The 26,088-nt window shown below is 35.2% G+C and overlaps 2 protein-coding genes, 1 long non-coding RNA gene and 2 other non-coding genes across 8 annotated transcripts in view; 2 read left to right on the top strand and 3 right to left on the bottom strand.

The window, feature by feature from the left end:
• Positions 1–6,290: 6,290 nt before the first annotated feature.
• LOC147845564 (uncharacterized) lies at positions 6,291–9,567 on the bottom strand. The gene is made up of 2 exons (XR_015480560.1): positions 7,806–9,567; positions 6,291–7,292 (listed from the first exon to the last, which is right to left on the bottom strand). It is a non-coding gene; the product is annotated as an uncharacterized LOC147845564 (long non-coding RNA).
• arl5c (ARF like GTPase 5C) lies at positions 8,610–16,241 on the top strand. Its single transcript, NM_200846.2, has 6 exons — positions 8,610–8,909; positions 11,361–11,421; positions 11,530–11,677; positions 11,793–11,876; positions 13,426–13,577; positions 15,651–16,241. The coding sequence occupies exons 1-6, from the start codon at positions 8,864–8,866 to the stop codon at positions 15,697–15,699; spliced, it is 540 nt and encodes a 179-aa protein (NP_957140.1). The 5' UTR covers positions 8,610–8,863; the 3' UTR covers positions 15,700–16,241.
• Positions 16,242–17,883: 1,642 nt separating this feature from the next.
• Positions 17,884–26,088, top strand: part of lasp1 (LIM and SH3 protein 1) — a 59,619-nt gene continuing 51,414 nt past the window's right edge. The window contains exons 1-2 of one of the 4 annotated variants that reach the window (XM_087242144.1): positions 17,884–17,971; positions 20,288–20,380. The gene's annotated coding sequence lies outside the window, so the exon portion shown is untranslated. Of the gene's footprint in view, positions 18,719–20,284; positions 20,381–26,088 lie in introns of all 4 variants that reach the window. The other 3 variants (XM_087242145.1, XM_087242146.1, XM_087242147.1) reach the window with 3 other exon arrangements.
• trnac-gca (transfer RNA cysteine (anticodon GCA)) lies at positions 21,845–21,916 on the bottom strand. The gene has a single exon. It is a non-coding gene; the product is annotated as a tRNA-Cys (tRNA).
• On the bottom strand, positions 26,013–26,084 carry trnac-gca (transfer RNA cysteine (anticodon GCA)). The gene has a single exon. It is a non-coding gene; the product is annotated as a tRNA-Cys (tRNA).

Genomic DNA, 26,088 nt, shown 5'->3' with positions numbered 1-26,088 from the left:
AGCTGCGTTTCACCACTTTTGAATCCATTCAGCTGATTTCTGTGTCTGGCAGGAGCACTTCTAGCTTAGCTTAGCTTTGCATAATAATTGAATCTGTTAAGACCATTAGCATCTTGTTTAAACATGACCAGTTTAAAGCTTATCCTATTTAAAGCTTGACTCTTCTGTAATGAGATGCTAATAGTCTAATCCGATTCAATGATCTATGCTAAGCTAAGCTAAAAGTGCTATTGACAGACCTGGGGATCGACTGAACGGTTCAAAACTGATAAAACCAACCCAGGCTCATTCTGAAAATGTACCGCTATAGATATTTCTGGAGAGTGCCAAATACGTCCCAGGAGATACATATTTTTACAGTTCTAGTTTTCCTGAATCCACCAGAGGCCGCTGTGTATGTTTTTTCAGATCTCAAATTTCTCTCGCGAGTGCCATTCGCACCTAATGTTCTTGCATAAATCCCCCAGGAAGCCGCTGTCCACTGACTGAGCAATTGACTGACCCACCCTCCGACTGACCAGCGTTCACAGATTGATTTTATAATACCAGGTAAAATTTTCTGGCATATTTACAGCACTGATATACATTTAAAAAATTAAACCAAGAATAGACTTGGGTCTATTAGTGTATGTGTGCCATTGCATGCAAGGTTTCTGTATTTATAACCATCTCAGAGCATATTGGGGGTCGCGAGTCACTGGCATTGTTATTTTGGGGGTCGCGGGCTGAAAAGTTTGGGAACCCCTGAGTTAGACAGCCACTCAATAATTAAAAACAATCTCATTTTCATTTCATTATACCATAATTAACCACACAAGAAATATTTACCTTCACCTTTAAACACATAATTTCACAGGAAAATAGCATATTAATTATCATCATTCACTTATTCATGTCTACATCAATGCAATGAAATCCCGACAGTCCAAAACATAAAAAAATTAAGTTTTCATCTCATTATTTGTATCATTACATCCTCAAAATCCATGATGCACAATATTATAGCTAAACAACAAACCATTAAAACACAGAAAGGTTCAATTCCTCATTCATTCCTCTCGGTGTAAGTGATTTAAATGTATGATACCAGAACGCTTCTCTTTATAATAATCGTTTATTCAGAAAACCTCCTCTATGACTTAAATACTTCCTCAATACATTCTAATTGTTAAATGTCACGTCTGGAATCTATGAAAAGTCTTGCTACTGCTGAAGTTATATCTTGTCGCTGTATACTTGAGTTACATTCACTAATTCGCAACTTCTCCCAAAGTACCCCTGAGTTATTAGCCCCCCTGTTTATTTTTTTCCCCTATTTCTGTTTAACGGAGAGAAGATTTGTTCGACACATTTCTAAACATAATAGTTTTAATAACTCATCTCTAATAACTGATTTATTTCATCTTTGTCATGATGAAAGTAAATAATATTTGACTAGATAATTTTCCAGACACTTCTATGCAGCTTAAAGTGACATTTAAAGGTTTAACTTAATTAGGTTAACTAGGCAGGTTAGGGTAATTAGGCAAGTTATTGTATAACGATGGTTTGTTCTGGAGACTATTGAAAAAAAATAGCTTAAAGGGGCAAATAATATTGACCTGAAAATGATGTTTAAAAAATTAAAAACTGCTTTTATTCTAGCCTAAATAAAACAAATAAGACTTTTTCCAGAAGAAAAAAGTATTATATATATTACTGTGAAAATTTCCTTGCTCTGTTAAACATCATTTGGGAAATATTAAAAAAAAAGAAAAAAAATCAAAGGGGGCTAATAATTTTGACTTCAACTGTATATCTTTTGGCACAGACATTGCCTCTCATATCAATTACCATTACCTCTCTCATCTTCGTTTCTTTTTTTTTTTTTTTTTTTTTTTTTTTTTTTTTTTGAAGAATTCTGTCATCCACTTAATCTCCTCCTTAACCAGGATGGCTCTTGAGACCTACCTGATCTCGGACCCCCTTTTATGCTAAATAACCAGGCGGGAGCCCTGGACTCAAGGATCTCTGAGCTTATGGTTCTCTCCCAGGAGAGCATGCCAAACCTACAATCAGTATCAAGCATAGCTAAGTGTAAACTTATGGTGACTGCCAGTTCACAAAAAAAAAAAAATCACAACAGTAACAAAACAGTGAAGAAAAAAATAGCTGCCTTAAACTTTTAGTTGAATCAATTAAACTTCTCTTGTCATCTCAACTTACATCAATCAAACTGACTAAAAATAGTAAGTTCAACTTTGTATATCTAAAAAAAAATAGTTGAAACCTTCAGTCTTTAATTTTCCCTAAGCTTGGTCGCTTTATTCATCAGGGGTCACCACAGCGGAATGAACCGCCAACTTCTCCAGCATATGTTTTACACAGCAGATGCCCTTCCAGTCACAACCCAGTACTGGGAAACACCCATACACACTCGCATTGTCTCTCATAAAGTACGGCCAATTTAGTTTATTCAATTCACCTATAGCGCATGTCTTTGGGCTGTGGGGGAAAACCAAGCACCCGGAGGAAACTCACACCAACACGGGGAGAACATACAAACTCCACACAAAAATGCACTGAGCCACCGTCCCACCCTAGTTGAAACCTGATTAATGTATTTAAATAAGTTAAAGCAACATAAAAATATATTTGTCATACATTTTCATAGGGTAGACAAAACTTGTGAAGTAATTTGATTAATAAAAGCATGATACCTATAGAAATATAACAAGAGTTGGACAAAAAATAATAATTCCAAAACTTTTGATGTCTCGAAAAAACCTTTAGAAATGCAGTGATATTCCAAAGATCACATGACCTGTGGGAATTCTAGTGATCACACTTCCTTGTTATTAAATATAGATATGAAAAATATTTCCTTGACTCGTTTTATCATAAGTCACTCAAACATCTTGAGCTGAACCAACAGTGGTTTTCATTCACAGGTGGTGTAAGAGAGAAAAAAACAAGACCAAAACTGACACGCGCTTCTCTGGCAGATGTGCGGGTGGCACTGAACCACAGCCCTGTTACTGTGCACTGCAACTGCATGCTTCACTTCTTCCTGTGTAGGCTTATGACACAGGTGTCAAACTCAGTTCCTGCAGGGCCGCAGCTCTGCACAGTTTATTTCCAACCTAAATTAAACACTTCTGATCAAACTAATTAAGTCCTTCAGGCTTGTTTAAAACAGGTAAAGCTGCGGTCACACTAGAGTTTGAGCATGTGAAATTCTGTCGTACAGCGCTGCCAAAAGGGGCAGGATTAAACAAGATGATCAGACATTTAAAAAAGCGAGCGATTGCTCCATGATTTAAATTTCTGTCCAGAGAGGTCATGTTTTGATCCTTGATTATTCTCACACAGTCAAGTGATGTGATTTCCCCGGTCAGAGTTCACCAAGCTTGAACTTTCTAACGCAGCGGACTGCGAAACTTGACAAGCGACCTTACGTTTCCAGTCTGACGCATTCGCGTATGTATGATTTGAATGGAAGTCTATGAGGGGAAAAGTGCAGCATGACCGCAGCTTAAGTGTGTTGGAGCAGGGGTGGAACTAAGGGTGCTTTCACACCTGTGAATCGATTCAGTTGTTCCGAAACAGAGATTACAAATGTTACATTGTTGCTCTTTGCTCTTGGAGCGGTTCGCTTTCACATTGCAAAGTTTCTAATCGGACCAAAAGAGCTAAAACAAGTCACGTGCGAGTAAACTCACCTCACATTGGTCAGAGTGTCAGGGTTTATTTTGCAGCGTCCCGCTAAGCTGTCAGGAGAGGTGGTGGTTTGATGGTGATTGACAGGGTGCGCGCGCGCGACGTGTCTGAGGAGAGACGGGGTGAGAAGGGTGCGCGACGATGCCTATTTGAGGACCGGGAAGGAGACGCGAGATTACCGGGAGATCATCACTCGTTTGCGACCATCCGGAGACTCGCGAAACTTCCCGCCCTACTCATAATTCTCTCTTCATATAGCCGTAAGCCTATTACATATCCATAAAACACTGTCATATAACCGTGCTCGGATCGGATCGCTTTCTCACTGCAATCAAACCGCTCCAGGGTTCGTTTCAATCAAGCCGAGACCACCTCATTCAAGCGATCTTGGAGCGATTACTTTGGCGCGGAACAGAGCGCGATTGCCCTGTTCACATATGCCAAATGAACCGCGCTAACTGGGCAATCGAGACACGTTCCGAAACAAAAGTGTAAGTGTGAAAGCAAATGTGCAGAGCTGCGGCCCTCCAGCAAATTGAGATTGTCACCCCTGGTTTTTTGTAATATCGAATTTTCTCAAAGCAAAAACTGCTGAAGCTTATATTACAATTAGTATTTATCATAACAATATGATGCACAGTGTTGCCAGAAGTACAATAATTATCATATTTGTAGGATATTTTCTATCTCTGTACGATCAATAATGAAAAACCTCCTACAATGTAGCATCATTTCAGAATTTTATGGCATTTAAAATTAATTTAAATGTACTCCTAGTGCTTCGATACTTATTGATTTAGCTCAGGGGTGGCCAAACTCAGTCCTGGAGGGCTGGTGTCCTGCATTACTTTGGTTCCAACCCCGATTTAACACACTTGAACCAGCTAATCAAGCTCTTTCTGGGTACACTAAAACTTCCAGGCTAGATAGAGTTAAACTATGCAGGACACCAGCCCTCCAGAATTAAGTTTGGACACCACTGTTCTAGTATATATCTAGCAAGACCTTGATTAGCTGGTTCAGGTGTGTTTGATTAGGGTTGGAGCTAAACTCTTCAGGACACCGGCCCTCCAGGACCGAGTTCGGACAGCCCTAATCCAGCTGCATCTTTTTTCCACTGTCTGTGAGGAGAACGTGGAGTTAGACACGTTTTCTTTCTCATCTTATGTTACATTTTCTCAACTGATCAACATGGAGAATGGCACTCTCTCATGAGCTAACATTCCTGTCGCACGCTACCATGCTTAAGCCAGTTGTTTTCAGGTTGAGGTTGATCGATGAAGCAATAAAGTTTTAAAAAGTATTGCTGAAAAGGGACATGAGAAGGACAGGGGAGTTTGCTCTTGATGTTCTCCTTTTTCCCCATTCAAATGTGTCATGTGAACGTGTTTTTCCCAAGGTAATCTCATCAAAACAAAGCCACGAAATCGGCTCGTTACAGATACTCTAAATGGCCTTGTACACACCACAGAGTGTGTTAAAAATTCGGGAGGGTGCACTGCTTTCAATCCAACCAGCACTATGTTGCGGTCCATGACAGTCCGATAATTTTCCTCCAAATACGGAAATTTTGAGCTTCTGGTATGATACTTGGACATTTCCAATCTGGCAGCACTGATAAAGCATGTCCATTATGACAATAAATTGTATTATTGATTATCTGAACATGCCTTTTAATTTCCTGACTAATTTTGGTCACACTTTATTTTGATGGTCCGTTTGTTGAATTTAAGTTGCATTACATCTACATGCCAACTAATTCTCATTGTACTGTAAGTAGACTGTTTGGTTGAGGTTATGGTTAGTGTAAGTCGACATGTGCTTGCAAAGTTTCTTACAGTCAGTTAAATGTCTGTTGAAGGAGCAGTATCAGCAGATATTAAGAAGACAGTCTACTAATACTCAAATGGACCATCAAAATAAAGTGTTAGCCATATTTTAACATTACTACAACATAATTGCGCAAAGCATGACATGCCTAAAGACTCATAATGCAAAAACACAAGTCCTCGGGCGTGGGTGTGCTCAAAACCTGATTCAGCTCTTGACATAATTAGAAAGACAGTGACAACAGGAAACTCGTCGTGCTCAGATCATACCAGTAGGAACAGAAAGTACAGCACATGACGTTACACGTTTGGTAAAAATGTGCTTTCATTACTTCCCATTTTATGCGGGAAATGTATTTGTTTTGGAAAGGCATTGTTAATGGGGAAATGAACATTTGCTTTTAATAAACTTACCCTCAGAGCATATAACATTTCCCTTTCTTCAGTCGAACATTAAAAAGGATTTTAGCGACTCATGTCCAGCATTGCTGACTGTGAACGTGAAATATTGAGAATCTCAAAATGCTTTGATCTGCATATGAAAACATAGGGATGCTTTCTTGGACTGATGAAGAGAGAAATATAAGTCCAAATAAACGTTCCTCTGTTAGATGGTATGTAAAGTCATAGATAACTGAAGATATTTAACACAATAATGTGTACATATACAGCTGAAGTCTGAATTAATAAACCCCCTGAATTATTCACCCCTGTTTATTTTTTCCCCCAATTTCTATTTAACGGAGAGCAGATTTATTCAACTCATTTCTTTTTTTTTTTTTAGTTTATTGTTGGCCTTTTTAGATAGGACAGTTTTGAGAGTGAAGTGGGATGGGAGAGAGAGAGGGGGTAGGGAAATGTCCTCGAGCCTGGATTTGAACTCTCGACGCCTTGACATGCTACTGCACCATATGTCAGCACGCTAACCACTAGGCTATTGCGCTGACAAACAACTCATTTCTAATGACTAATTTATTTTATCTTTGCCATGATGACAGTAAACAATATTAGACTAGATATTTTTCAAGACACTTCTATACAGCTTAAAGTGACATTTAAAAGCTTAACTGGGTTAATTAGGCAGGTTAGGGTAATTAGCCAAGTTATTGTATAACGATGGTTTGTTCTGTAGACTCAAAAAATACAGCTTAAAGGGTCTTATTTAGCAAAACAACCAATCTGTGAAAGAAAGTAATTATATTCTTAAGGAGGACAGGTAATGAACATTCTGCCATCATTTACTCATGCTTCAAACCTGTTTGAATTAAGAAGATATTTTGAAAAATTATGCTGGTAACCTTTGACTTCCATAGTATTTTGTCTCACTATGAAAATCGATAAGTTTCAGTCTTTTTTTTTTTTTTTTTTTGCTGAAACCGTGTTCCTTGGTGATTCAAAAAGTGTCAGCAGCTAGTCAACAATTTATTCAGGATGAATAAATGTAATACCCATTGTTTTTTTTTAGATGAGGTCTTATTAACGAGGTATTATTAAGCAAAACAATTATTATCTTAAAGAGGACAGTTAAATGAACATTCTGCCATCATTTACTCAACTTTCAAACTTGAGTTTCTTTCTTCTGTTGAACTGAACATACCAAAAGAAGATGTTTTGAAAAATGCTGCTGCCACCCATTGACTTCCATAGTATTTTTTTTTTTCTTAGTATAAAAGTCGACAAGTACCAGCATTGAGCATTTTTTTTCTAAATATTTATTTTTAGCTGAAACAGTGTTACTTGGTGATTCAAAAAACAGCTATTCAACTTTAAGGAAAAAAAAAGCATTCAGGCTAAATAAATGTAATATCCATTATTTCAGATGATAGATGAAGCACAACAATCAATCTGTGTTAGAAAGTAAATACTACTATCTTGAAGAGGACAGTTAAATTAACATTCTGCCCTCATTTACTCAGGCTTCAAACCTGTTTGAGTTTCTTTTTTCTGTTAAACACGCACAAAAGAGGATATTTTGAAAAATGTTGCTGGCACCCATTGACTTCCACAGTATTTTTTTCCAGCAAACCGGCATTTTTCAAACTATCTTCTTTTGTGTTTAACAGAAGAAAGAAAATCTTTAGGACTTTAAAACCACTTGTGGGAGAAAAAAACTACTGCTACTGTACCAGCTTCTGGAATTTTTTGAGTTTACTCAACTTAAATTAAGTCAAGTCCAGAACTTGGGTTGAAAGTTGAGTCAACTCGAAAATGTCCTGAAGCTGGTTGCCTTAATTTTAGGTTCAACTTTTTTTTACAGTGTAGTAGCTGTTGACTCACATTTTATGAATCAATAAAAAACACATTTTCAGCTACAAATCTTTTTCTTTAATGCTCTACAAAAAACATAATTAACCCTTATCTTGGGTTTAGGTGAATAAATTAATAGCAATTGTTCATTTAATGTGAACTATCCCTTAAAGCTGATACCAGTCAATATTACACACTGTAAAAACATTATATGATCAATTAATCATGACAGCATGTGTTTTAGGTTATAGTAACTTATAAAAATCAAGTTAGAAAACGGTAAACTTAGATTTACTTGGTTTTACAAGCTGTTTTAAGTCGGTTTAACAATATAGGTTAAAATAACTCAAAAAAATTATTTGATTCAGCTGTAAGCTGACTAGTAAAATGTAAGATGACTAGTATTTTTTAACAGTGCAGTTTATAATATTGCATTGTTATGTAATATTGAGATATATTGATTAGTGATGCTGTATTTCTTCTATATCGGACCTGAAAGAAAATATCAAGTAAGATTATTGATTGATTGGAAAGAGTTATGCTAGTCAGAAAAACACCACGTGACATAAAGGAAACTAGTGTGTTTATGTGGTCGAGTATTGGGAATTCCACCAGCTCTTTTACTTTCGGGTTGGAGCGCCTTTCTCTAAAATTCCACTGTGAAGCGGAAATGAAAGCACAAGAGCGGCCGCCCAGCTCTGAATACGGACAAAAGGAATTGTTCGAAATCTCGCGTCATCGTCGTGGGTGGCCAATGAGGGATGCCGTTTTGTGAAGCGACCCCTGCGTCACTACTCATCGTTTAAACATACAAACGCCCACGGAAAACACGACGACATTTCGTATTCCGACGCGATATTTTATGTATCAGACACCGATTTAACAGCAGACAGACACTCAGGGAACGAGTGCAGTGAAGAGGACTTGACACACCAGAACAGCGGAGTACTGTCGCTCGTGGATCATTGTTTTTAACCGGACTGTGAAAGTGTCTACAGCTCACTGTAATTAAAGAATCAACGGATCCAGGAGACTATTAAAAGCTGCTGTGGTCGATTGACTATATTTTAAATTCACAGCGTTCAGAAATGGGACTCCTGTTCGCCAAACTGATGACTCTGTTCGGAGACAGAGGTAAGAGATAAACAATATCACAACATGTTACTTTAAGAGTCTTTTGATATTACAGGCAACATTTATTATGATGTTTAAGGTAAAGTGTTATAACTTTAGTTAAGATGTAGCTGTTATCTTTTTTAGTCACAACAAAATAATATTAGCTAACATTCTGTCCTGCTTACTGAGAAACTAAACTAATGTTTCTCCTCAGGACTTTGTGTCCTACTATTGTTAATGTATTCATTATTAATAGGTTAGGACTAGAAACATGTATTATTATGTTAAAGTTAAAGTGTTTTAACTTTTAGTTAAGATGTAGCTATTACCTTTTTTACTGTCACAAATACAACATTAGTTAACATTCTGTCCTGCTTATTGAGAAGCTAAACAGGTTGTAATGTTACTCTTCTGAAATTTGTGTCCTACTATTTTTAACGTATTAATTTATAAATATATTAGGAATTGGAACTTTTATTATGATGTGGAAGTGCCTCTTTTTACATCTTTATCTAAGATATATTACTTATTTCACAAACAAAAAAAAAACAACATTATGTCCTGCTTATTAAAAAACTAAACTGTTTGTTTTGTTTTTCCTCTGCACTTTGTGTCCTACTATTGTTATTCATTATTAATACGTTAAGAATCAAAACATTTATTATTATGTAAAGTCCCTCTTGTTATAACTTTAGCTAAGATGTATTACTTGTTTTTAGCCACAAAGAAGAGAAATTGAGGTAAAGTTGTTTTATATCCACATGTTCAGATTTTCCCTTCAATAATATAATTTCACAGGTATTCTTTGCAAATTTTAAATAGTGAAATTATATTAGCAGCCAATGACTATTAATGCATATAACATTGTTCACAGACAAATAAATAGTGTTGTTTTCAAGTCATACTTGAATATGATTCAAGACTGATTATTCAAAGTACCATGGTAAACAATATAGGGAGTGAGTCACAAGTTGTCACTGAACCAATGTGCGAATACAAAACAAACTTTACCTCAATACAAGAGAACAATAACATTGAGTCCTGATGACTGAGAAATGAAACAGTTTGTAACATTACTCCAGGGGACTTTGTGTCCTACTATGTGTTAATAGTTACAAAGTTTTGTGATAAAAGTCCATTTTAACTCTGATTTATTCAATATTTCGCATTTGTAATTTTGATGAAGGTCTAAATGCCCCCTCCAACCCCCCGATCTGTATCTGAATACAAATATTACTAATTAAAATAATAGATAATATAAATATACATTTGACCACTATTATAACAGATTATACCATTGTGAATTCATAATTTCGTCAATCAGTCTATGCAATTAGACATGGTAGACGTTTACAAGACACTTTTCTTGTTAAATAGGTGTTTGTTTCTATATAAAGTTTGTTTATACATTCACTTCTACGTAATAATTCTGACTTCAGATGTAAAAGTAAATCTAGATACACAGTTAGTAGTTTGACCTACAGTAACCTCTATAATAGCAAATTAGTGGGTATTGTAGGTCAGAATACACCAAAATATCCCACAAAACACTGAAAACGTAAATGTTTTATTTAAAAAAAGATGTTATTTAAATAAATACATACATTTTACTCACTGAAGGATGTATTACACAAAATAACATTATCGAAAAAGTCGACCCCTCAGATCGTCAATGTATAATTCGCACTCTGCCTGTAGTCACTTAACCAGTATGAAATATGAAGTCAACGCTTAATTATAATGAACTTGTCTATGCTATTTATACTAGTATATTAACTTATAACAAGCAAGGATTGAAGTTCCCAATGTCTACCAACACTTTATTTTAACCTTCCCTCAACAAATGAACTAAACATCACCTAAAGTTACTCTCATCTGTTATGGCTATTAGTTAAGATGTAGTACACTCAGATAAATGACTATTGCTGCTTGTTCAATTTTAAATGAGTTGAAACAACTCAATTCTTAGCTTAATTAACTAAATTGTTTCATGTTTAATCCACTTAAATTTATAAAAAACTAACTTAATCAAATTGTGTTGGGATAACATGAAGGAGTTGTGTAGAACCGAATGTACTAGTCAAATTACAGAGTAACCACAAAGTGATAGTGTGGAACTGCGAACGATTACGCAAGCTTTACATGTGATAAGTGCCTTTAAATCACATCAGGAGCGTGTCACTGAGAAATGCATGTTGATGCAGGATGTTCTGTTCAGTCTGCACACACACACAGACACACACGTCAGATAAGATTGTACGCGTTCAAAGATCACAAGTTCTGCTTGCCTGTCGTTATTCTACACCAATCTCCCCAAGTTTTTCTAAACTTTGCTTAACCCAGACTGATACAGATCGCTGAACACTGAGTTCTCAGAAGTGTGTTTCATAGATTTCATGTTCAGAACATTCTTATATGTCTGATCACACACAGTCAGATTAAACTGTGTGTTTGGGCTCCTCTTTTCAGAACACAAAGTGATTATTGTGGGTTTGGACAACGCTGGAAAGACCACCATCCTCTACCAATTGTAAGTGTTTTTTTTTTTCTTGGAAGTATAAACAGATGAATCACTGATACTAACACTGTGTATTGTTATAATGACCTCATTGAACCATCTATGCCCTGTTCTCTCCAGTTTAACGAAAGAAGCAGTACAAACGTCTCCCACAATTGGAAGCAACGTAGAGGAAATCGCCATAAAGAAGACACGCTTTCTTGTCTGGGATATTGGAGGGCAGGAGAGTCTCAGAGCTACCTGGAACTCCTATTACACGAATACAGAGGTGTGTATGTGTGCACCTGCATGATGTGCTGCTCTCATAAAAGTCTAATGCTGGTTGTTGTGTGTTGTTCCTGGAATGCACTTTCATCAAATGTATAATCTGAATCCTTCTGCAGATTATCATCCTGGTGGTTGACAGCACTGATCGAGAACGCCTGACTGTAACTAAAGAGGAGCTTCATCGCATGCTGGCACACGAGGTTGGTTTGTTTTGCATTCACCTGCTTTATGATGCTCTTGTCATGAATGTTTCATGATGGGCATCTCGTGCACTTTGCTGGTTATTTTAGTATCACAGAGTAGTCGTTGAAGCTTTTGTTTATAGTTGAATTGTTTTTAGAATTTCATATGTTTTCTTTTAAATTTTGGATTAAGATTCACCCCCCCCCCCTTTTTTTTTTTTTTGTTAACATTTCTTAACACAATAGTTTTAATAACTAATTTCTAATAACTGATTTAATTTATCTGTGCCATGATGACAGTAAATAATATTTGACTAGATATTTTTCAATACACTTTTATACAGCTCAAAGTGACATTTAAAGGCTTACTAGGTTAATTAAGTTAATTAGGTAGGTTAGGGTAATTTGGCAAGTTATTGTATAATGATGGTTTGTTCTGTAGACTATCGGGAAAAATATATAGCTTAAACGGGCTAAAGATTTTAACCTTAAATGGGGTTTAAAAAAATAAAAACTTATTTTATTCTAGCCAAAATAAAACAAACACGACTTTCCCCTGAAGAAAAAAATATTATCAGAAATATTTTATATTATATATAAATATATTTCCTGAATCTGTTAAACATCATATGGGAAATATTTAAAAAAGAAAAAGAAATTTAAAAAGGGGCTAATAATTCTGATATCTGTAAACCTACCTTTACCTTTATTAAATACATAAGATATTCTACTTCTACCATTTTGTGTATGACTGTGAAGACCTTTTATACGGAGTTAGTTTGATTATTTATATAAATATATATATATATATATATATATATATATATATATATATATATATATATATATATATATATATATATATATATATATATATATATATATATATTGAATAAGCTTTTTGTTTAATATGTTTAGTTTTTGTTTCGATTATAAAGATATACTTTAGTTTAGGTTGAATTTGTTTTAGTAATTTCTCTTTAAATCAGTTTTAAATATTGCATGTTTATGTTTTATTAAACATTATATTTTTTTGTATATTAAAGATATATAATGTTTAATAAATATTACACTTTATTAATTTCTTGTAGTTGGCCAACCTTAATAGTTTAAATTAAAAAATGTTTTGGTAATTATAACCTCTTTAACCCTGGTTCAAAATAATGTCTCTATTTAGAAACAATAAATGATACATTTGAGCAAAAAGCTACTGTTGTCTATTTGCTTATAAATGATTAACATACCCCAAAAAGTAAAAAAAGAAATAAAATTAAAGTATATGAAATCAGTAAACATTGCACACATATTTTATTTCTGAATCAACACAATTTCATCGCACAATTATAACTCAATTCAGCAAAATGTTCGATATATTACACAAAAAATATGTTAACACTCAGTATGAGTATGATAGTCCCTAATTTGTTTAAACATTGGGTTTGCAAACAAATGATTAAATCAAGGTTGGGTTGGACTAACCCAAGAGGGACCAGCCCTTGTCCTAATTGTTTTCAGCATAATTATAATTTTTTTTATACTGACTGTTGAATCTCATCTCTCCACTCAGGATCTCCAGAATGCATCAGTGCTGGTTTTGGCAAATAAACAGGACATGGAGGACAGTATGACTGCAGCAGAAATCTCTCAGAGTCTAACCCTCAGTTCACTCACCGCTCGATCCTGGCATGTGCAGGCCTGCTGCGCGCTCACCGGGGAAGGGTAAGAGTGCTTTACATGAGTGCATATATTTATCAGATTGCATCAAATGGATTTGCATTAAGGGCTCCAAAAACTATAGATATGTGCCCTGGCATTTTTTAAAAGTTATATATACACAGTTGAAGTCAGAATTATTAACCCCCATTTGAATTTTTTATGTTTTTCTTTTTTATATATATATATATATATATTTCCCAAATGATGTTTAACAGAGCAAGGAAATTTTCACAGTATGTCTGATAATATTTTTTCTTGTGGACAAAATCTTATTTGTTTTATTTCGGCTAGAATAAAAGCAGCTTTTTAATTTATCAAAACCCATTTTAAGGTTAAAATTATCAGCACCTTTAAGCTTTATATTTTTTTCTCGATTGTCTACAGAACAAACCATCGTTATACAATAACTTGCCTAATTACCCTAACCTACCTAGTTAACCTAATTAACCTAGTTAAACCTTTAAATGTCACTTTAAGCTGTATATAAGTGTCTGGAAAAATATCTAGTCAAATGTTATTTATTATTATGTATTCATCATGGCAAAGATAAAATAAATCAGTCATTAGAAATGAGTTATTAAAACTATTATGTTTAGAAATGTGTTGAAAAAATCTTCTCTCTGTTAAACAGAAATTGGGGAAAAAATAAACAGGGCGGCTAATAATTCAGGGGGCTAATAATTCTGACTTTAACTGTATATATACATAACAGCATATTTCAGTGAATTTTTTAAGGCCTTAAATTTAGGTTTTTAAATTGAAGACTCTGCAGACACACTGAAAAAACTACAACTTTTTCCCCTTTTAACACAATATATTTTCTTTTGAGAAACATTTAAAATATTTTGGAGCTGTAAACATGTCAGGCTGCTGTCTTCGTTAGTTTAAAAAAAAAACACAGATTTCTTTACAATTTAAAATGGCATCTTTGGACATTTTTTTCTGCTGGTGATACTGTTTTTTTAAAAATCTGAAAAAAATGCCAATAAAAAATCTTACACATACCATAGGAACGGTATAGCAGAACATGGTGGCGGTTTAAAAACTTTGACTTTTCCAAACCTCTGTATCAGGGCCGGAGTAAGACTCCTTTTCAGCCCTGGAGTTTCAAGCCTTAGACGGCCCACCTCAGTTCACGACTGACTATATTAAAATCATGTCATTTCTAATTCCGTTTCTAATGACACTATCAGGTCTTTTTCAAGAAAACAGCTGCTTTAGAACTTCAAAGTTCAACAACCCAAACAGTATTATATGTCTTACACAATAAATAAAAAAAAAAAAAACTAATTAAATATTTACTCAGGTGAGGTTCGAACTCTGATCGGCAGCGTTGTAACACAACATGCTGACCACTGGACCACAACAGTGCTGTTACATTGGTGTGCCTGGAATAAAAAATAAATATTGTTATCTGTTATCTGCAAGACTCTTTTAACCATAGTATTACTTTCTATTGATGGCTTAATCTTTTTCTCCCCTTTTTTAGATTTCTGATCACGTTATGTCAGATTTATTAATGTAGTGAATCATCAGATTTTCATTGAGCAGGTGTAATATTCATTAATATTAATTATTTGAATTCTTATATTCACTAAGGTGCCGCTGTTTCATCATTAACCGGCAGGTTGCATTTTGCTAACGGATCTGCGAGAAAATAAATAAAAAGAGTGAGGCTATGGTCAAATAAATAAATAAATGAAAAAAAGTGCGACTGCTGAGAGTGCAAGCAGCAAGAGACACCGGCACTCACGGCCAAAAAAACGGACCGGCCCACCGGGAATTATCCCGGTCTTCTCAATTAGCCAATGCGGGCCTGCTCGGTATACCTTGAAAATGGTTATCGTCCTAATTGTAACACTTCTGTTACGCATCAACTTAAAAGAATTTAACCTTTTTACACGCAGTACTGCGAGCGCTTTTATTAAAATCATTTCTAAATACCACATCTCACATATTTAGATGCAAATACGCATTCTGTATGAACAGCCCCTTGCTTAGTTGATAAATATTTCCAATCCTCAATATGAGCCATTTATACAACCTTTAACCACCTGTTTCTCTTTCCCTCCACAGTTTACCAGCCAGTCTAGACTGGATGCGCTCCCGTGTCGTGGCGAATTAGTCCATCAGCAGCGCTTTCTTCAACCTCTGGAGCTGTTAAACGAGAGATCAGGCCTGATTTGACTTTTATTAATCTGTCTCTCAGTGAAATGGAGTAATCTGAAGGAACAAACAAACTCTGGAGACCTGAATGGACTCTCTGCGCGTGTGTGTGTGTGTGTGTGTGTGTGAGAGAGAGAGAATGTGTATGTGTGTATACACGTTTGTGTTCGTACAATATGTGACTCCGTTCTAGAGGTCCACATGTTTACATTATACTGACGCCTGAAATGATCGTGTGAAATGATCATGATGTGTTGGTGCCACTGTATTGGCTGTGCTGACGACCAGGAGCCATTGTCTGCCGAGAGGCTTTGTGATGAGCCCACTAAGCTATTGAACAAACATTACTTGAAGTATTTAAAGTGAACTGATGATTTGTGTGTTGCGCATGCTGTATGGAGCCTAGTGTTCAAGTATTTTATTTTTGAAAGTAGACCGGATATTCATATGTTTTCTTATATAAATTTTGTACAAAACCATTGTGTACAAATGAAAAACTTACTGAAATGTGTGCCTTTTGATTTAAAAAAAGAAAATTTGAGGAAAACGCTTGGGTTCAGATTCAACGCTGCTGAAATGCTTTTCTTTCTGTGTTAGTTCTACTTCAGATATCTTAAAATTCTTAAATCAAGAAGCATTTTTAGACTATGTTGTTTTTAGAAATAATAAGTCAAAATTAAGTGAGTTTTAGCCTTAAAACAAGCAAAATAATCTGTATAAAGTATTCAGTGTTTTAGGTTTGAAACAGAATTGCTTTACTTGCACCAATGGCAGACTGTTTTGCTTGCTTTACGGAAATTTCGACTCATTGCTGAAAAAGAGTTGTTTTGGGAAAAATGGTTCTTAAATTATTTTACACTACCTGGCAAAAGTCTTGTCGTCGATCCCAGTTGTAAGAGCAAAAAAAAACTTGACTTCTAGTTGATCATTTTGAAAAGTGGCAGAAGGTCTATTTTTCTGATGAATCATCTGTTGAACTGCATCTCAAACATCACAAATACTGCAGAAGACCTATTGGAACCCGCATTGACCCAAGAATTTAGAAATTTTGGAAAAGATGGCAACATCAACAGCCTGAGGTATCATGACATTTGTGCTCCCCATTACATTACAAACCACAGCAGAGGGCAAATTCTTCAGCAGGATAGCGCTCCTTCTCATACTTCAGCCTCCACATTACAGTTCCTGAAAGCAAAGATGGTCTAGGTGCTCCAGGATTGGCCAGCCCAGTCACCAGACATAAAAATTATTGAGCATGTCTGGGGTAAGATGAAGGAGGCGTTGAAGATGAATCCAAAGAATCTTGATGAACTCTGGGAGTCCTGCAAGAACGCTTTCTTTGCCATTCCAGATGACTTTATTAACAAGTAATTTGAGTCATTGCAGAGATGTATGGATGCAGTCCTCCAAGCTCATGGGAATCATACACAATGTTAATTCTTCTTCCACTGCAGCATGACTTTATATTCTAAACTGTACATTTCTGTTAAGTGACAAGACTTTTGTCTAAGCAAAGTCAGATCTTACAGTCCTAATAAAATAATTAAAAATCAAGGCATGATCATAGTTTATATTGGTAACATAAGAGTAATCTAGAGGCCCTTGCCTTTCATATAAGCCACTTCTGATAACAAATGATCAACTAGAAGTCAACTTATTATTTGTTGTTCCTAAAACTTTTGACTTTTGTCAGGTAGTGTAGATATTTGGACTAAAAACAAGAAAAAAGCTCTAAGAAAAGTTGAAAAGAGGTGCAGACGAAGCCCGATAAGGACAATGAATCGTTATCAGATCAAACAGAAGCTGAGCTGTAGGTCGTTTTGCATCGATCATTCAGATGATAATCTTATCTCCTCCTTTTATAGACCAGTGTGTGCTAATGCATTTGTTCTGAACAGTTTCTTAACGACTTGAAAACGGCCAAAAGAGATCTTTTGACATGCATCTGACTGAATTTGTACTTAGGCTTTATGTTCAAGGTAGCACCCCTCCCCCTTTTAAACTAGTTAAAAGTGCTATCAAAACACGGAGACAAACAAAATGCATTTAACTTATGATAATTAATATAAGAACACGAGAAAATCAGCAACGAACATCAATAACTCGAGACGAAATTCGTTTGTTTACATATGCCTCTGGCGCCATTGCTATAGCAACGTGACGTCGAGTAGCTTTGCTACTATTTATCTTAGCTAAGCTTTACCTTGATAAAAACAAAACGGACATTTAAGGTGAGTTGTGTGTTTAGCGTCATTGCTTAACTTAGATTTTAAACATAGCTTAAGAGGGCATGTGTTAATGTAAGTTACCCGCTTTCTTTTTGTTATAACGTAAAGCTAGTTTCAAATGAAAGAGGGAAAAAATTTAAAGAAAATCTGAAGAAAGAAGCAGCGAAAGGGACCGTTTCTGTTTCAACGTGGCTAAAAAAAGGCGATACTGAAAGGATGCTAAGTAAATGGGAAAACAATCGATAAAGGAATATACACTTACCGGCCACTTTATTAGGTACACTTCTCCAACTGCTTAACGCACATTTCTTATCAACGAATCACATGGCAGCAACTCAACGCATTTAGGCATATAACGTTAGACATGATCAAGACGATCTGCTGAAGTTCAAACTGAGCATCAGATTAGGGAAGAAAGGTGATTCAAGTGACTTTGAACGTGGCATGGTTGTTGGTGCCAGATGGGCTGGTCTGAGTATTTCAGAAACTGCTGATCTACTGAAATCCTGGAAGACTCGTTTCTTGAACATGACAAGGAGTGCACTGTACTCAAATGACCTCCACAGTCACCAGATCTCAATCCAAGAGAGCACCTTTGGGATGTGGTAGACCAGGATGCCATCATGCCAATATGGATCTCAGAGGAATATATCAGTATCTTGTTGAATCTATGCCACGAAGGATTAAGGCAGTTCTGAAGGCAAAAAGGTCCAACCAGGTACTATTAAGGTGTACCTAATAAAGTGACCGGTGAGTGATTTTGATTTGAACAGATTTAAGTTCACAGTACTCATTAGAATTAGTTTTTGAACTTAAATGGTTTGTTGCAATCGGTTTACTCAAATGATTTGAGTTATCTGAAATTATTGGGCTTTACAGTGCACATGCACTTGATGTTATTTCATTCTAGCTCTCTGAATAACTTAGGTTTTACACATCACAAAGGTGAGATATAATTTTCACCCCTTGGTTGGGGATGTGCTAAACTCGACTCTCACTGACAGGATGGTGCAAAAACAGATTTGTGTATTATTATAAACTAGTACCAAAAATAGTATGTGCTAATGGGTATAATAATATAATAATAATAAATACTCTTTGGATTAGAACAATACTTCTTTATGCCTTCCCACAATAAATATCAGACACTAATATTAGAGTTGAGGAAAAGTATTCAAGTGAGCTTTCTGCTATTTAAATGTTATATAACTACATTCATTCTCTTTTCGGCTTAGTACCTTTATTATTCATGGGTCGCCACAGCACAATGAACCGCGAACTTATCCAGCATATGTTTTACGCATCAGATGCCTTTCCAGCTGTCACTGGAAAACACCCATAAACTCATTCACTACAGAATTTAGCCTAATTTAGCTATAGCACATGTGTTTAGACTTTTGCGGAAAACTAGAACACCCACTTGGACATGGGAAAAACATTCAAACTCCACACAGAAATGCCAACTGATCCAGCCGAGACTTGAACCAATGAACATTTTGCTGTGAGGCAACAGCGCTCCCTACTCTGCCACCACACATCTTACTATACATTTAAACAAATAAAAAAAAAAAAACTGTAAAACAAATTGTACACATAGCTAACATGCTGAAATAAGAAAGCTAGTGATTGTTTAATTTTAGTTGTCTAAATACTGTTTTGGCAGCAACAACTAGTTGATTAGTTAAAGTTATTTGTATTCCATGGTAACTGATAACCTTTTTCCAAATTTGATTGTAATCCAGCAATGTGCAGTGGCTTTAAAACGATAATTGTAAAAAAATTAAAAAAAAAAAAAAAAAAAACTCACGCTGGTAGACAAGGAAGGTTCTCTTTTATTAGTTTTATTCAACACAAGTCACTGAATCAAAGTGATGAAGCAGGAGAGTGGTGTTAAATCGGTTTGCGATCTTCAACAGCTTGTAATGTAAACATCTGATGTTAGCGATCTCACACACACAGTTCGTTCTTGAGAACATCAGAAGGTGGGTATGCAGACACGCAGTTGAACAGGTAAATCGTCACCTTAGAATTATAAGCCTCGCTGACATTTGTCAAAATTGAGTTATTGACAGTCTTATTAATTGACAGCTTATTTACATTATAGAATGCCTTGTTATAAAGTGGTTTACATTTAAGACTATTTAAAAAAAACAAAACTAAATGTTACACATACGAGTTGCCCTTATGGAAAACAAAAACTTTAAAGCTAAATCTCAAAATCATTAAGAACGCAGATAGAACCTTATTATTCCAAGGTGACGAAAATGTAGATCTTCTAGTAAGCACCATATTAGAGTAATCATTGCCCTTAATCAGCAGGTTAAGGATCCAAAGGCCTATGGAAGAAGCAGAGAAGATGAAAGTGAGGAAAACCATCAGAATGTTTTATCAGCGAATGTGTGGAAGAATGAGGTGGGTCTTTATAGTGTCTTTGATGAGGGGTAACAGGTGCAGGTGATTAGAAGGCCGGTAATGGCTCACGGGATTAGAGAGAGGTGGTTTGTGAGGAAGAGCGGTGATTGGTGGAGCAGGAATGAGCTGAGGGTGTGACAAAATGGTTATACAAATGAAATTTAATTTAACAAAAATAATCCCTTACCTTCTAAAACAGTTTGGCTATTTGACTTTTAATTGTTCGGCAAGCCATATGACACTATATTTATTATTTAAGACTTTGTCCTAAATAGTTTTAGACTGCTGTTTACACCCAAAAATAGTGCTTTCACCGTTTTATTTTTCCAAATGACAGTGATAAATCATATTTGAGTGCGCTTGTGTGTATAATGTTTAGTTCTCGGTAAAGAAGAGTACAAATCTAATTTTCAATATTTAACAAGCAAATAAATATAGACTGCTGTTTGTATTTTGTACATTAAACTGTACTTGAGCATTTCAGCATCTATGAACTACACCGCTGATATAAATAAAGACAGGTTTACCTACTGAACAATATGATAAATAACTATAATAGAAATTATCTATCTATCTATCTATCTATCTATCTATCTATCTATCTATCTATCTATCTATCTATCTATCTATCTATCTATCTGTCTGTCTGTCTGTCTATATATCTATATATCTGTCTATCTGTGTGTGTGTGTGTGTGTGTGTGTGTGTGTTAGATCACTGGGTGTTTCATACATTTGATGATATCGTGGCCTTGTTGACTAAGCAAACGTGGTGAGCAATCATGAAGTGAGTCATAAAACGAGTCTAAAATAATTAAATGAGGGTGTGTGTTCGAAAACCATGCCCTGTATATTTGACATACAATTGTTTTGTTTTTTTTGAACAAGAATAAAAACGTATAAAATAAAGCACAAAAATTACAAGCAGAAAAAGAGGCAGAAACCCAAAGTCAAACAAAACAACTGCAATTTAACAAAGTGCTAAATTACAATTACAAACTCATAAATACACACAATTTAATAATATTAGAATATAAATCATAAACTCCAAAGACAAATCATATCCAAAACGTAAATTGCATAATAGAATTACACGTTTACAAAATTACAAAACAGCATCAGAATTATTCTTTATGCATCTCCTAAAACTGAGAGGAACCTTTTTTTGCTGTGTGGGTTGTTAATGATTTCATAATTTGATAATCTTAAATCTAATCAATTATTGATTTCTTACAATAATGAACTTTAGGAAAATAAAAACTGACAAGTAAGCCTGTGAATTTATTTTCAAATAAATCCTGAATTGCTCTGGCATGTTTGCCTCACTTGAATATATCTTGTAGGCTTGTACAATAAACACATAAAAAAAAAAATAAAGGTAGATGGATAGACAGACAGATCGACCTATTGACTGATTAATTTGTTCCTAAGTTATTTGAATATCATTTTTTGTAAAATGCAAAATAGGGGGCACCCGGATTTGAACCGGGGACCTCTTGATCTGCAGTCAAATGCTCTACCACTGAGCTATACCCCCACACACATGCATAAGTCACAGGTGTGTCTTTCACAGGACAGTCATCCAGTCATGTGTATTTATTTAAAGGTGTGACTATAAGTGTTAAACTCAGTTACTAGAGGACCGCAGCTGTGCACAGTTTAGTTCCAACTCTGCTATAACACACCTACCTGTAGGTTTCAAACAAGCCTGAAGGACTTAATTAGTTTGATCAGGTGTGTTTAATTAGGGTTGGAACTAAACCGTGCAGAGTTGCAGCCCTCCAGGATCTGAGTTTGACACTTGTGCTGCAAGTGTATGCTTTGGATAATTTCCCGTCTTTTAAAAAATAAATTTGATACAGAGTTAGAAGTTACAAGAAGTCGCTACCTCTGGGTCTGACCTGTCATAGTTTGAATTTTTTACCTTATTTTGAAGAGACCATATCATTCAAATAATTTTAAAAACACTAGTACTGCATTATATATTTAGCTGACTCGTGTACTTGCGTTATCCAAAATGCTTCAAAGATTGTGCAAATCCAGAGAAATGAGCAACTTAAACTGGTGAGATGGACCAAATTTCCAATAGTAATGATGTCACACGACCTCTATAATATTAATACACCCTCGCCTTTTAATATGATATATTTAATTCCATCTCATTTATCAATTAAACTTATTTAAGCTTTGAGTGTTTTGATAGATAATGAGCAAATTTTCTGACCTACCATAACCTTTATATAAAACTGTAGGGATAGTTTACAGTTTGACCCAATGAATGACCAGTCTAGTAGATGAAGAAGAGCTGGAGTCAGAGATTTAAATAAATAAATCAAGTTTACTGAAGATAGTTTGCAAGTACATCAGCAGAAGCCAGCTTCAACACTCGCAATGAGTTCCTAGGCCGCTCTGCTTAGACATTTTAGATAGTAATAACTACTAGAAATAACAATAGAAACAGTTGATTCCAGTCCTCAGCCATCAGTTCCACTCAAGGTCTCCGTGACCTCTGACCTAGTTTGGTGGCTTCTGAAAATAGTTATAAAGAGACAGGCAAATGCACTGAACATTCTTATATTAAGCAATGTGTTAACTTATTCATTAATTAAAATCAATTCAAAGTTAAATACTCATTCAAATGATCAAATAATAATTATATTTAATAAAAAAATTATGAGAAAAGGATAAACTTTGGTCCATGATGAGACGGATTGGAAAGCAGAAATCCGAATCCTTCATAACAAACTGTTTTTTTAAAGTTTCTTGATGCTAGTTTGGAAGTGTTGGCAGTTTGGGTCAACTATTTCCTGGCAAAAAGCGTTCCAAAATCTGCCTGCTCCAAGAAAAACCTGCCCAAAACATTTACAACCAAAAGAACGCAATACAATTGTGTTGCTATATCAGCAAAGACTGTTAAGGTTTTTTTTTCACAAAAGCTAAAAATTAACATAATAAAATGTCATAAAATAAGATAATACATTTCCCAGATCAGAAAACAGTACAAAAGGAAAACATCAAACCATGGCAAATAAAATGAAGAAAAAGAGAACAAAACACGTTTCTAGCCAAACATCAAAGATGTGAGGCTATATATCTGTAAATGGCAGTCATGATGAAATCGCCAGACATTAATCTTTTGAAATATACATGCATTGTTTTAAATTGACAAAACAAGGCAATTCTATGGAGGAAATAAGCCTAACGTAAGGGTTGGAATATGTCGAAAATGTTATTAGTGCAACAAACTAACATTTTGTGTTGGCTGTGCTCTCACACTCGCTTATGTACAACATAACACAACCAGAAATATTATTTGTGATCAGAAAAGCAAATGACAATGATAATGATAATAATAATAATGTGTTTACCTTTAGAGCTGCCTGATATGCCAAAAATCCAATCTCGATAGTTATTTCCCATATTGAAAGATAATCGATATCAGTTGTTAATGCTTCCAGATTTAAAAAAGTACCCCAACAATGACTGAAACCACAAAAGTTAGAGGGTCCATTAAGTAGCAAAACATATTTTCAGCCGATAAATTTTCGGTGGCTGAAAATTCGGTACATTTCTAATATCAACACTCTTTTAGATTGGCTTTTATATCAATATAGAGTAAAAAGTCTTGAGCAGGGGTGTCCATACTCGGTCCTGCCAGTGTCCTGGAGAATTTATCTCCAACTTGCTTCAACACACCTGCCTGGAAGTTTCTAGTACATCTAGTAAGAGCTTGATTAGCTAGTTTAGGTGTGTTTGATTAGGGTTGGAGCTAAACTCTCCTGGACACTAGCCCTCCCTGACAGAGTTTAGACACCCATGGTCTAGAGCTTATCTTTGTTATTGACATACATTTTATCATGATTCAATATAATATCGTTTACCGGCCCAGTCCTACTTACCTTTGTGTTTTACTTTAAACAGAGCAGTTAAAGAGTTGGATTACTCTCTGATACAACTTATATTTATACCAGTTTCCATATAAAAAAAACCTACATCTTCTAACTCTGACTAGCTAAAAAAAGATCTGATTGAATGACGCACATTTGGGTATAGTTTGATGACTAATGAGCAAATCAAATGTAAAGAACTGAAAAGAACCTTGAAAATGCTTAGGATTCAGCTTAGATTTTGTCCATCCACTAAACTAAATCTGATTTGCACATTTAAAGTCATAAAGTTTAAGATGCCATGATTGTTGAAATGTATTTCTTTATCTTTACATGTAACCATGAACATTGAGTAGCACATCTTGTCAAAGGTCAAAAAAACAAAAAGAGATACCTCCTAAAAAAAGCAAGACTGATCTTGAAAATAAAACAGTAGAAAGTTCAGCTGAACTTATAATGTATACATATGATTTACAGCTTAGTGAACATACTAAAGACATCATTTACTAGCAGCAGGTATTAGGTATCAGAACCTAGAAGGGAAGTATAACACGCTTTGGTTTTAGCTAGAAACCAAATCCAGTTCTGTAGAATTGTTGATGTTTCAGCCTAGTGTAGATTGAATGCAGGCCTGCCAATCACTTATTTCCAGTGTAACTACAGTACATGTCGAGTTTAAAGATTGTAAAGGGGAAATTTTGGATGGTATGAAGATACCAGCTTCCTTAAAACATTGTTCTATAAATACATTCCACAGCAGTCCTGTAAGGTTTGCTGGGGGCAAAGGGGTGGAGTTGGCGTAGGGGAAAACATTTCTTCTTCCTCCATTTGAAAAATTTGAATAGCAACCAAAATAGCGACACCATCAAGGGACATGGTACCATCAAGTCACAATTTTAACATATTTATTTCTGTTGTAATCACCTTCATTGTGACAATTATTAACAACTTTATTTTTCTTATTTATTTATTCTTATTATTAACAACACTGATATTCTACATAAATTCGAAACAGTTTTGGACCTAAAACTGATCCCTGTGGTTCACCACAATTCACTTTAATATATACGCCAATTCATTTAACCGCTGAAAAAATGCATGCTATTGCAGTAAATATGTGGCGAGACCTGTTTGGCTGCAGACATTCTTCTAAATATCTTCTTTTGTGTTCAGATTTTCACTTTTTTTTTTACCTGAGTTTGTAATAATTCGAGGGTGACTACATTTAATGTATATCCCTTTAATAAATCAAGAATCGGTTTCACCCTTTGTTTGGGATGACACCTAGTGGCTAATGAAACAACTACATGAATTCCACTCAAGACATTTTAATTTCATGACACTTTCATCAGATGAATTCATCTACCAGCATACCATTGATACACACAGCTCAGTGGGTTTGACTGGTTCTGGTGCTTATTTTTTGGATGTATGTTTATTTTGCAAAGCAGTTCTGTACAACGGCATATATAAATACATCATCGTCATGTTAACATTGTACTTTTTGGTCTAGATAAGCTTTTAGTTTCACAATGTTTACATCAGATCTATAAAAATAAGTTATTAATGGACTTCAAGTGTGTGTGTTTGTGTGTGTGTGCATGTGCGCTAAAGAGCCTTTGTCTTCCTGTTACTGGTTTATTCATTCATGGTTTCAGATGATTAGCTTCTTTTGTTCTCATGAGATATTTTGGACAAATTCAATGATAGAGGTTTATCCTAATTTTCTGGTGGTCTTGTAAAAACAGGGGGCACCCGGATTTGAACCGGGGACCTCTTGATCTGCAGTCAAATGCTCTACCACTGAGCTATACCCCCACTT

Source organism: Danio rerio, chromosome 3 (assembly GCF_052040795.2).
Source record: "Danio rerio strain M-AB ecotype USA chromosome 3, GRCz13ab, whole genome shotgun sequence".
Classification (NCBI taxonomy): domain Eukaryota; kingdom Metazoa; phylum Chordata; class Actinopteri; order Cypriniformes; family Danionidae; genus Danio; species Danio rerio.
Note: the sequence above shows the minus strand (reverse complement) of the source record. Positions and strands in the feature narration are given on the sequence as shown.

Excerpts from the sequence above, each read along its gene's own strand:
- arl5c (NM_200846.2), top strand. The coding sequence starts at position 8,864 with ATGGGACTCCTGTTCGCCAAACTGATGACTCTGTTCGGAGACAGAG. Across the intron at positions 11,678-11,792 it reads CCTATTACACGAATACAGAG|ATTATCATCCTGGTGGTTGA; the intron begins GTGTGTATGTGT and ends ATCCTTCTGCAG. Across the intron at positions 11,877-13,425 it reads ATCGCATGCTGGCACACGAG|GATCTCCAGAATGCATCAGT; the intron begins GTTGGTTTGTTT and ends CTCTCCACTCAG.